This window comes from Chelonoidis abingdonii, chromosome 3, assembly GCF_003597395.2.
Source record: "Chelonoidis abingdonii isolate Lonesome George chromosome 3, CheloAbing_2.0, whole genome shotgun sequence".
Lineage (NCBI taxonomy): Eukaryota > Metazoa > Chordata > Testudines > Testudinidae > Chelonoidis > Chelonoidis abingdonii.
The window spans coordinates 175,433,383-175,445,249 of record NC_133771.1 but is presented as its reverse complement, the minus strand read 5'-3'; the positions used below and the strand labels follow the sequence as shown (position 1 = coordinate 175,445,249).

Genomic DNA, 11,867 nt, shown 5'->3' with positions numbered 1-11,867 from the left:
GCGCCTTTACCGAGCGGAGATGTGTGCCAGAGCGCTGGGGAGGCTGTTACTTCATAGCAGTTCCCATCCTCATAGAAACCCAAGGTGATACGATGTTATGTTCTCATGCCCTTTTATTCCGAGATTCGGTTGCGTTTCAGTCCAGGAGCAGAGAGTGCTGATGGCCCTGATGGCGTCTACTATGACGGGAAAAGGACGGAGGTGGCTGGAGAGTGAACCTCTCAACCACCCTGGAACGCTGCAGCGCAACAAATCCGGGGAAAAGCCCCCCCCTGGCGTTACGTTGTTCTCAAGCCATCCAGGACGGACATGAACGGGCATACCACTCCATTGACACAGGTAATGCTCACCCAATTAGAACCCCACCCTACTGGGTGTCTCCTCATGCCCAAGCTGCTATAGAATGGGAGATCCAGAACATGCTACATATGGGTATAATCTGCTCATCTAACAGAGCATGGGCATCTCCAGTGGTTCTGGTACCCAAACCAGATGGGGAAATACGCTTTTGCGTAGACTACCATAAGCTAAATGCGGTAACTTGTCCAGACAACTATCCAATGCCACACATCAATGAGCTATTGGAGAAGTTGGGACGTACCCAGTTCATATCTACAATAGACTTAACCAACGGGTACTGGCAAGTACCACTAGATGAACCCGCCAAAGAAAGGTCAGCATTCATCACCCATGCGGGGGTGTATGAATTTAATATGCTTCCTTTCGGGCTGTGAAATGCACCCGCCACCTTCCAAAGGCTGGTAGATGGTCTACAAGCAGGACTGGGAGAATATGCAGTTGCCTACCTCGATGATGTGGCCATTTTTTCAGATTCGTGGCCCGAAAACCTAGAACACCTGGAAAAAGTCTTTGAGCACATCAGGCAGGCAGGACTAACTGTTAAGGCCAAAAAGTGTCAAATAGGTCAAAACAGAGTGACTTACCTGGGACACCAGGTGGGTTGAGGAACCATAAACCCCCTACAGGCCAAGGTGGATGCTATCCAAAAGTGGCCTGTCCCAAAGTCAAACAGATCCAATCCTTCTTAGGCTTGGCCGGGTATTACAGGCAATTTGTACCACACTACAGCCAAATCACTGCCCCACTGACCAACCTGACCAAAAAGACACAGCCAAATGCAGTTAAGTGGACTAATGAGTGTCAGAAGGCCTTTACCCAACTTAAGGCGACGTTCATGTCTGACCCTGTGCTAAGGGCCCCGAACTTTAACAAGCCATTCCTAGTAACCACAGATGCATCTGAGCGTGGTGTAGGAGCAGTTCTCATGCAGAAAGGACCAGATCACAACTTCCATCCTGTCTATTTCTCAGCAAAAAACTGTCTGAGAGGGAAAGCCACTGGTCAGTCAGCGAAAAGGAATGCTACGCCAATGTGTACACCCTGAGAAAGCTACGCCCATACGTTTGAGGATGGCGGTTCCAGCTACAAACCGACCATGATGCGCTAAAGTGGCTTCATACTGCCAAGGGAAACAACAGAAACTGCTTTGATGGAGTTTAGCTCTCCAAGATTTTGATTTTGAAATTCAACACATTTCAGGAGTTTCTAACAAAGTAGATGATGCACTCTCCCGTGAAAGTTTCCCAGAATCCACTGGTTAAAAATTGTCCTTGAAATGTAGAAAGTCTTGTAGTTTACATACTTAGTAGTATAAGTAAAGGTGCATGTGTTGTATTACTCTGTTTATTCTAAAGTTCTAGAAAGAAATACCACGCAGTCGAATGAAGTTCCTCACTGTGCGTAGCGGATTTTGGGGAATATTATAGAAATTGACGCTAACTAGGTTAGATAAGGTGCGTGGCGTTTTTAGTCTTTTGATTGGTTTCTTTTTTGCAAATGTGTAGTTTGTTGGAAGGAGTTTTAATTTGTTTATGTGCTGGGGAGGGCTTTCCTCTCTAGTGTCTATAAGCTGAAAGACCCTGTAATATTCACATTGATTACAAGAGATATTTTTTATTTTTTCTTTTCTTTATTAAAACCTTTTCTTTTTAAAGACCTGATTGATTTTTCCCCTTGTTAAGGCTCCAAAGGAACTGAGTCTGTTCTTCACAGGAGAATTGGTGGGAGAAGGGAGAAGGGAGAGGGGAAGGTGGAATTTCTCTTGTTTTAGAATTCGGAGCTTGAATCTGTGAATTCTCTGGTGAGGGGAAAAGGGAGAGGGGAAGGGACATTCTTCCTGTTTTAAGATTTAAGGAGTTTGAATCACAGTGAGCTCCTAGTGTACCAGGGAGGGGAGGATCTGGGAGGAGAATGTTTAATTTCCTTTGTGTGAGAGCCAAGGAGTTTGGGGTCTTGGGGCTCCCAGAGAAGGTTTTGGGGGGACAGAGGTACAGCACTGCAAGTCCTGGTTGGTGGCAGCACTACAAGATCTAAGCTGGTAATTAAGCTTAGGGGGATTCATGTTGGTACCCCATCTTTTGGACTCTAAGGTTCAGAGTGGGGTTTTATACCATGACAGGCCCCAATTCAGCAAAGTACATGAACATGTTCTTACTTTTAAGCAGCTGAATAGTCCTGGTGAAGCATACTCATATGCTTAAATACTTTGATGAATCAGAGCCATTGAAATTAGGCACAGCCTAAAGACCCTACCTAAGCAAAAACTCTCATTGGATGGAATCTTGCCCACACAGTCTTGAAGGATTGGATACTTATGGAATTTCAGCTTTATGCATTTGCCTTTAATAAATGTGTAGCACGTTAGTTTGTGTATCAGATGCCTACTTTGTTTAGGTGAAATTCACTTTGCCTGATGCAAGAGAAGTGACAGGGATGGGAGGGAGGTAAAATTCACTTCCCAGCCAAAACCACTCTGTAGATGCTACTACAATTTATGAGGTGAAATAGCAGCCTTCTGTGCCATTTCTTCAGGGTGTTAGGTCCCGGCAGCCACATAATTGACAACTTCACTGTCCCCAGTGCCACCTCTGCATTGGCCTATGTGGGGTTAGCATAAAGACCTCTGAAAACAATGGAGTTATAGTGCCTTGAAGCAGTATCAAGGAGTGGAAAAACAAGTGGTCTGTGTCTGCTCTAGATTTCACATAAGTCCCTCTAGAAGCTTTAACTGGTGTAGACATTCTTCCACAGACTCTCCACAGCAAAGTCAATACCCCCTGCCACTTGCAATACCTGTTTAAAGGTTAACTTTGTTCATTCCAGCAATTTGTGTATCAGACATGCTCACTGAAATGCATGGCAGTATGCACCTGAACCTCAGTCAGTCATGCTGGAATGAAATTCACAAGCAGCACAAGGCATATGCACCCATTTACATTCTCAAAAAAACAGCTTAAATGGCACAACGTCTATATGCCACCCAGCGGCTGCTCCAGGCACCAGTGCTCCAAGCGCGTGCCTGGGGCGGCAAGCCGCGGGGGGTGTCCTAACGGTCCCTGAGAAGGCAGCAGTCAGGCAGCCTTCGGCAGCATCCCTGTGGGAGGTCCGCTGGCCCCGTGGCTTTGGTGTGCCTGACTGCCATGCTTGGGGCAGCAAAAAAGCTAGAGCCACCTTTGGTGCCACTCCACTGCACAGAATGAAATTCACCTGCTAATGGTTGGGAGACATTGCAGAATCTGCAAATTCATGAATTTTGATAAACAGATACATGATTAAAAAAAAGAAAAATACAATGGACCCCAAAATATACTCTGTTCATTAATTTTGAAAACCACAGTTTAGTTTAATTTATGAAAAACACTTAATAGTTATTTATCTGAATTACAGTGCACTTAGAAGCCCCAATCAGGAACCAGGACTCCATTGTGCCAGGCATTGTACAAACACAAACAAGAACAGTCACTGCCTCAAAGATCTTACCATCTAAGTAAATATCTCATAGTCAGGGCCGGCGCTTCCATTTAGGCGGCCTAGGCAATCGCCTAGGGCGCCAGGATTATTGGTGGGAGGCATTTTGCCGGAGGGGGCAGCAGACGGCTCCGGTGGAGCTGCCGCAGTCGTACCTGCGGACGGTCGACTGCTCCACTGGAATTAATGATAGAATTTTTTCCACGATTGTGTCATTCAGGATTTGTAAGAGGGCTTTTTTTTTAATTAAAAAAATCTAAATTTAGGACCAAATTTGATTGGACACTGTGAAGTCAGACCATTTCTGAGCAGGGAGGTTGAGAGATTTGCCTGATTCACAATGTGAGAATTAGCTCTGAACCCTTCAAGAGGAATCCACATGGGTTACTAGAGTCAATAGGATTCTACTCACCATATCTCTTAGCAGAATGGGTCTTGGTGATGTTCTGCAGTACCAAGGGAAAAGGCCTATTCTATTAAATATGGCATAATCAACAGGGCTGATTTTCCCTCCCAGAGTACAACCCACAAAGAAGTCTCTGTGAGGCTCCTTTCAGGGATATCCCTCTACACTCTTCCTTCAAGGGATATAGGATTTGACCCTGAACCTGATCAAACCCCAGTGAGCAAAGCAGATCTCATGGTATCCACAGAAATGGCCAACTTCACAGACACCTTGTGCTTCCAAACCCTCTCTTCTCTCCTCCAGATTTTCTTATTATTCGGCTCCATTAAAGTAGTGCTACTAGGGGCCTGGCCATGGGAAGTAGACACCACAGAAGAGATATTAAAACCCCAAGCTATATTATTTTTTCCAGGGAATTTTCCTGAAGGGTACAAGGTGCTTCTCCAGGGCCCTCCATCTGCCCTCTCACACCCAAACTGTTCCCCCTTCCTCCAGCTGAAACCTAAACCTGCAGAACATCCTCTCTGAGGTGCAGAGGAGGATGGGAAGGGAGAAATGGTGCCACAGAAGTGACTGAGCTATCCGTCAGTACAGGACTGCGGAGATCCACAAGCGAAGGGTCTCTTGTATCTGTGGATCTAAGAGATACTATCTCAGGGCCATGCTATTTTCTCCTGATTTGGTGCATTAGCTCAAAAAAGGTCTGTGCAGACCAAAAGCTTCTCAGTATCTCATCATCTCTACTAATTAATTGTACTAACAACTTGACCCAAATTAAATCTTCTATGTGGTCTGATAACATTAACAGCCTGTTTGTGGGGGAAAAGTTACCTGTGCATGAATGTAAGTGCTTTTATAATGTGCTTTGATATGAATACCTCAGTACTAAAACACACAAACAGCCCTATTGGAAAGACACTTTACTGATTTTTACCAAAGTTTACCCTCTTGAAGCCTGTATTGGCATTCCTAGCCCATCCAAACCTCACTGTGGAAAATCTGAGTGTGCTGGAATTGTAGGACTGGGCCCAGATCCTCAGCTACAGTGAGCAAGGATAGATGCCCCCCTAAGCCATCTTTCACCTACCCAGTAGTCCCAGAAGCAGGGGAATAGAAAGAACCTTCTATATGTCTTCGAGCAGCCCAGGCACTGCTCTAGTTATTTCCATCAAAGTGGCCCCTCTCTCAGCACCCCACAACCTGTTCATTATTTGTATTACAGTAGTACCTCAAGACCCCAACCAAAACCAAAACCAAAGCCAAATTGTGCTAGGCCCCAGTTTGAGGCAGCTTTGGCTCAAAAGGGACTTAGGCAGAACCAAGAGTCTGGACCTTGATGCAGAAAATTTTGGCGGATCCCTTTCAAACAAAAAGATAAGATACATCTATGTTATTGCCTAAACATTATCTTAAACAAGAATTGTTTATTTTGTTCTATAGGCACTTGAAGCAAAATTGTTATACAAAAGAAAACACATGAGTATTTGGTCCATCTCTCTTATTTAATGTGTTATTTACCACCATATTATTGTACATTGAGAAGTCTATAAGTAGTTGGTAAAATAGTTATATGTGGGTAGATTCATGGGTATTGGAGCAGAATTTTGATACTCAGGTAGGTATGCCAGTGTCTTTCAGCATATAAATAGATTGACCTTGAGTTAAAACTAATTATAACAGATCAGAAATGTGGCATTATCAATCTTGTTTGCATAGTACATGTAGCTCAAAGGTTTGAAGCCCTTGCTCCTCACACTGGTCTTAGGGCTGTATGATCTGAGCGGAGATCTGGAATAGATCTTTTTTAATATTTTGTTTAGCTATGTATCAGAGGGGTAGCCGTGTTAGTCTGGATCTGTAAAAGCAGCAGAGAATCCTGTGGCACCTTATAGACTAACAGACTATTAGTTATAACTGTTAGTCTATAAGGTGCCACAGGATTCTCTGCTGCTTTTGTTTAGCTATGTCATCATCTGGACAAGTTCTTTTACTGTTTTACTGTTACTTTTATTGTTAATATTCAGAAGTGTCTGCACTCTATTGAAATTCAATAGTTATTAGACAATGGGGACTTGATTCTGCAGGCTTTACAAGGCAAAACTTCCTCTGATCTCAATGGGGATTGCAAAACTCAGGCCTATAAGTCTATAAACTTAAAGGATTTTTTCTCTAGATTATTGATAAAACATTAAAATATCATTTTATAAAAATTAGTTGCCTATAACATACTGCACCATTTGAATGGAGTGCACTGGCTGCAGACCAAGATGATAGCTGTGATACTGTTATAGAATGCTGTATGCCACAGGGATATTGTGTTACCGCAGGAAAAACATGAATATGACATTAGCAATATCCATCAGCAGCCTAGTGATTTCTTCCATACTGAACTATTTTACAGCATAGGCAATTTTCCACCCCACAGGGTGTTCTGGCCTTTTTAGCTTTTTCACTTTTTCAGAACAAGAAAAAAGTTCTGTTCACCAAGCCTGACTAAGTCCTATGCACAACATTTATTTTTCTAACTATACATGGGTATTTCAGGAGCACTGTTTTAAAATATTAAACATAAGACAAGCTGTTCACAAGCAGAATTGTAAATAACATATGTATAGGGTGGTGCATGCCTATGCCATCCTACAGGCAGCTTAGGAAAGGGATTCCTCTTTGCTCCACTATGAGGGAAATAGTTTACTGAAGCTCTTGAAATGTTAATTTCCCCTTCACTCTGGCTGGCAGGTAGGGGAGAAGACCCATTGCTCCCCATCTCCCTGCTTTTCTCAGCCCACTCCTATGCAGGGCTGGGAAGACAGCACTGACCTCACAAACCTGCTCTCTATCCTGCACCTGGGGTGGCAACTCAGTCAAATCACATTCGGGGGTGGGGAGGTGCTTACCCCAAATCACTGTACATGGATATGACAATCTTCCTCCTGAAGACATGCTATAGACATGAGCAAAACACTATGCCAGAATGAAAAGACCTGAACATGCATGCATAATAAATTTAAAGCCACATGTATTCTCTTTATGAGCTATATTTAGCAATGGAGACATGTCAGCTTTCAAGCTTCACATCTCATATCTAATGCTATTAATAGAATTACATTTTAAACTAATGGTGAAATGGCATAATTAGATGTGCGTGTTGATTATTGCTCCCAATAAATGGTTGCAGATTATTGCTTTACTACTGCGATCTAGTCTCATTTAGACAGCTAGCTTCTCTCATTCTCTAAAAAAGAGAGTACAGTGTGGTCCTCAATTAATTTGTAGCTCTGATATAAACAGAGTGGGTTCTATTCTACTCCCCCTTCACAGCAAGGTCCATGTGCATCACAGCATTAATGTCAGTTCTATAACTAATTGGTAAGTCCCCCCCATTTCAGTGGGAGAACAGACTCCCAGGAGCATGCATTTGTGTATGTTTCTCCACTCAGTATTTGGAGGCAGTGCGTAGCCTGCTCCAAGCTGCCAGCTAAGTACTAGCTTGATAAAACTCCCAACATTTCAATGGCAAATCCCCTCATTTTATATTTTTTTTCTTGTCAGTCAGATTGTGACCGGAATAATAGGGAACCAAAACCTTAACTTTTATATGGCCACTTTAGCTTCTCCTGCCTCACAGTTTGGATATAGGAGGCATAGTAAAGACTGCAGCCCAGTCTTCTCCTTCCAAGCAGGTGGGCCAGGAGAAGGTAGGGAGGAAGAGGAAATGGGCAGAGCCTTGACTCCCCCATGCCTCCCTTAAACTGGTCAGCAGAGCTGAGCCAACACAAAGTGGGGAAAGGACTTCACTAAATTATACCCTCTTAAAAGCAAGGGAAGGGACTGTAACTTGAGTCACAATTCCTCCCAAATTCCTCCTTAGTGTGGTACAGCTGTGTGCCATCCCCTCCTACAAGGCTGAGCCTAGAGGTTCAGTTGAGTATTATTACAGCCCTCATGAACCAATGCACACCTGAACAGGGGTCTGGTCTTTTTATTTGTCCCATGAAGCACCTTGCTCACCCACAGCACCATAGAAATAATAATGTCAGGGTATCTTTTGACACTGCTTCTTTTGATTGTGGGGGTGTAGGGATGGAAAACTGATTATATGTTCAGGTTGATGGCTCATCAGTTCTGCTGAATAAAGTTGACTTTTCTCATGATGAAATTATTCAAAGACAAAACAGTCTCTAGGAAAAATTTTAATAACTGAAGTTGGAAGATTAGAGGTTCTATTTCACCACAGCCAGCCAAAGGATTTTGTTTTTAAATAACAGGATTTTCAGTAAGGATGGACAGTATTTTTTGTTCTAAGAATACAGTAATCAAACATTTCCTAGGAAAGGAGTGGGGGAAGGCAACCTTTTTAGAGTGTCACAATTATGTGTGAAGATGCATTAGTAGTACCCAGATCCTCTGCACTCCATGACTTTCCAAAACACTGCTGCTTCAATAAGAGCCTCCAGTGTAAAAAAAAAATAAACAAACTGAAAATCATCCCTTGGAGTCATTTGAGTTTCCAGCTCCAGATCAAATGAGGAATTGTCTCTCTTTGCTTTCTCATCATGTAGCTGATTTTTTTAAAATATTGTAATTCACTAATTGTGTCTTCCTGATTCTACACTCTAACTTATCCAAGAAGTCCTTAAATTGCTTAGCATCCTCAGTGAAGTGAATGGGACTTAAAAATTGGTAGAACTTGGGCCAAGACCCTGTTAACATACATGTTCTTAGTTTTAAGTATTATGTATAATATTTGCATGATTGAGACCTTTTTAAGGAAACAGCCTTTTAGCAAAATCCAGATCACATTAATACATATTCACATGCAGTTGTGCAATTCTAGACATTTCCCCTGGCAACAATATACTGATTACTGTATCCTTAGGCTCACAAAATTGCAAATACCATATTCTTTACTTAAAAAAGAAACTTAATTTCAACTCAGCGAGATAGACCTCCTGTGTCCTCCAAGATGACTTAGGGTTTTTTCCTAGAGACCATCTTGAATTTCTGAATCATTTAGTCATTAAAAAGCAATTTCTCAGACCAAAAGAATCTCCCTGACAGTCAATTGACTTCTTACATACCCGGTATTCCCTTGATGTCTGTGGGATCCTTTGGGTGAGTGTAAACTACTTGAATGAGTGAATTCGGCAGGATCGGGCCCATAGTGTGGCTGATGGTTTTGACATTTGGCTATAGAAGAACTATAACATTTTCAGTATTCAACTTAAACCATATACAGGCTAACACCTATTTACTCCTTATTATTACAGAAGTGACAGGCAGCTACTTAGATCTAATAGACAAGCATACTGAATGGATGATGTATAAGGCTATCCTGCACAAACTGCTGTGTATAAGGCAAATGCTGAGAAAGATACCCCTCCATAGACACCCAGACACAGAATGGGCTTTTTGCTGTATCCTTAATTTAAACCGACTCACGGATCATATCTGTGATTACAGCAGCACCTGAACTCTGTCACCCTGCCTGCCACCTGAGCTAAGAGATAGAAGGGAATTAAGCCAACAGCCGAGAGATGTCCTGGAAAACAAATTAAAACTAAGGCGATCGCCAGCTACCAAACAGTAGCGGGCTCTGCCAAGACAGGCACATTGGGACGCCTAGCCCCGGAGCAGCACGTCCTAGTGGAAAGGAAGGCTGCAGCTCCGGACCAAGGAGGAGGGCACCACCAGTGACGGTGGAGAGGCTTGAGGAGGGGTCCGGGTGCAGTCCCACCACGAGGATAGGGTGATGAGTCTCGGCCTGAGACTGGCGGGGTCTTCACTGGGACAGCATCCAGGCAGCTCTAAAGCACCCACGAGCCTCTCTCCCGCAAACCCTTCTCCCTCTCTCATCTCTACAGCAGACACTTGAACCCTGCAGATAAGTGTCCCGGGTGCTTTACGCCAGATCATGGGGGTTTTGTTCAACCCAAGAGCCTGGGCTTCCTCCCCCCGCCCCCCCCCCTTTGGAGGGTCCGATCAGACTCTCCCCTCTACTTTCTGCGGGACTTTGAAAAGGCATCGCATGCGGGATCATTTCACCAAGGGCACCGGCACAGACAGCTTCATTCAATCACCTCCGAGCCGCGCTGGTTCAAAGCCAGTTGGGCAGCCCCTGGCCGGAGACCGGCCGCTGCAGGAAGGACTTACTGTGTTTTCTTTGCCACTGCCCCCCTGCAAGCCCCACGCTCAGCAGCATTTCTGGCCGCCCCTGGGGAGCAGCTTCCGAGGCATCTCCCGTTACTGTACGTGCTGCGGGTGAATGCAATCCTCCCCTTACCATTAGATCTCCGCACAATGTTCTCCAGAAAGGTGTTCTGAGGAGCCACCAGCCCTCTCCTTCCCCCAGCCACAGTCATGTCTTCCGGAGTCCAGCGCGGAGGCTTGGATCAGGGCTGCGCGAAGCTAAGCGCTCCCACTCCACGCTCTTCCCGCTCTGAGCGCCTCATGCTCTCCGCTGGGACCTCACCGGCTCTGCAGCATCAGCTTCTCCAGCCACCCAGCCTCCCACTGCATCCTTGCTGCTTCGCCCGCCACCTGGACCGGTCCGGCAGCGCCCTCTGCTGGGCACAACCTCCGCCATTCCCAGCCCCGGTCCTGATGCTCAGGCTGCGGGAGGAGACAGGCTGTACTGCAGCACCCTCCCCTAGGCACAAAGAAATATGCGCTGTCTGAAGCGCGCCTGGCCCGACTTCCCTTCCGCAGGCAAAGAGCCCGCATAAAGGGAAGGGAAACCCTAAGGACACACTACTCCTGTGGACCTTTAACCTGCACAGCTGGGGTCAGCTTTGTAAGACCAGCACCAAGTTCCAAGCACCCCTGGACCACTTCATAGCTTAGGATAAAAATCATGGGAAGCCCCCAGACATATCCATTTCATCTGAATTTGCTTTCAATGATAGAGATCCTTCAAACCTATCAGGCACAGTTTAGGGCTGAATCTAGCCAGCCAAGACAGGGCTGGAGTCATCCTCCCAACCTTGTAAATTAGGAATCGCTCCACTGGTTTAACGATAGTGTAATCCCAATGCAAGGAGAAAGTGGGGGAAATAAATCTAGGGCTTCACAGAATTCCAACAAGAGCTGACTACTACACCAAAAAACGTCTGGGTAGTCATCTGTGCTGCCCCTAAGAGCCATGCCCCAAAACTTTTATCACTTAAGAATTAAATAAATACACCCTTACTAACCTTTACCAGGCACACTGAGACCCTCAGATGGAAAATACTAATGAAGAGTTATACCAACGTGCTTTAAGAACATTGTGCCTCCCAACATCCCTCTGAGGGAATTAAGAGTGACTGCACCTGTTTTACAGATGGAGAAACTACGGTCTAGAAGTTAAGGACTCTGATTCTAGGGTGGGTGCCCAACTGAAATATCATGGCATGATTTTCAGAATAGTAGTCACAAAGCCAGATGATCCTCAGCTGAACTCTGTAAAGCTATGCCCATTTATAGCAGTTGAGGATCTGCCCCCTCTTTAGTAATCATTCTGGGTTTTCATTCATTCCTAAAATGACTTATTTTAAAAGGCTGCTTTGTATTATGTGGTTAAATATCAGCTCAGTTACAGTGAAGAGATATTTAAATAGTGTATGCTTTGATGTGTCAAAGAGTTTGATCTATT

At 44.5% G+C, this 11,867-nt stretch overlaps 1 protein-coding gene across 2 annotated transcripts in view; it reads right to left on the bottom strand.

Annotated features, from left to right (window-relative positions):
* Positions 1 to 10,596, bottom strand: part of KCNH1 (potassium voltage-gated channel subfamily H member 1) — a 336,977-nt gene extending 326,381 nt beyond the window's left edge. For both annotated transcript variants that reach the window (XM_032762968.1, XM_032762969.1), the window contains exon 1: positions 10,518 to 10,596. In XM_032762968.1, the coding sequence (XP_032618859.1) occupies positions 10,518 to 10,596 (79 nt within the window). The remainder of the gene's footprint in view (positions 1 to 10,517) is intronic.
* Positions 10,597 to 11,867: the final 1,271 nt, after the last annotated feature.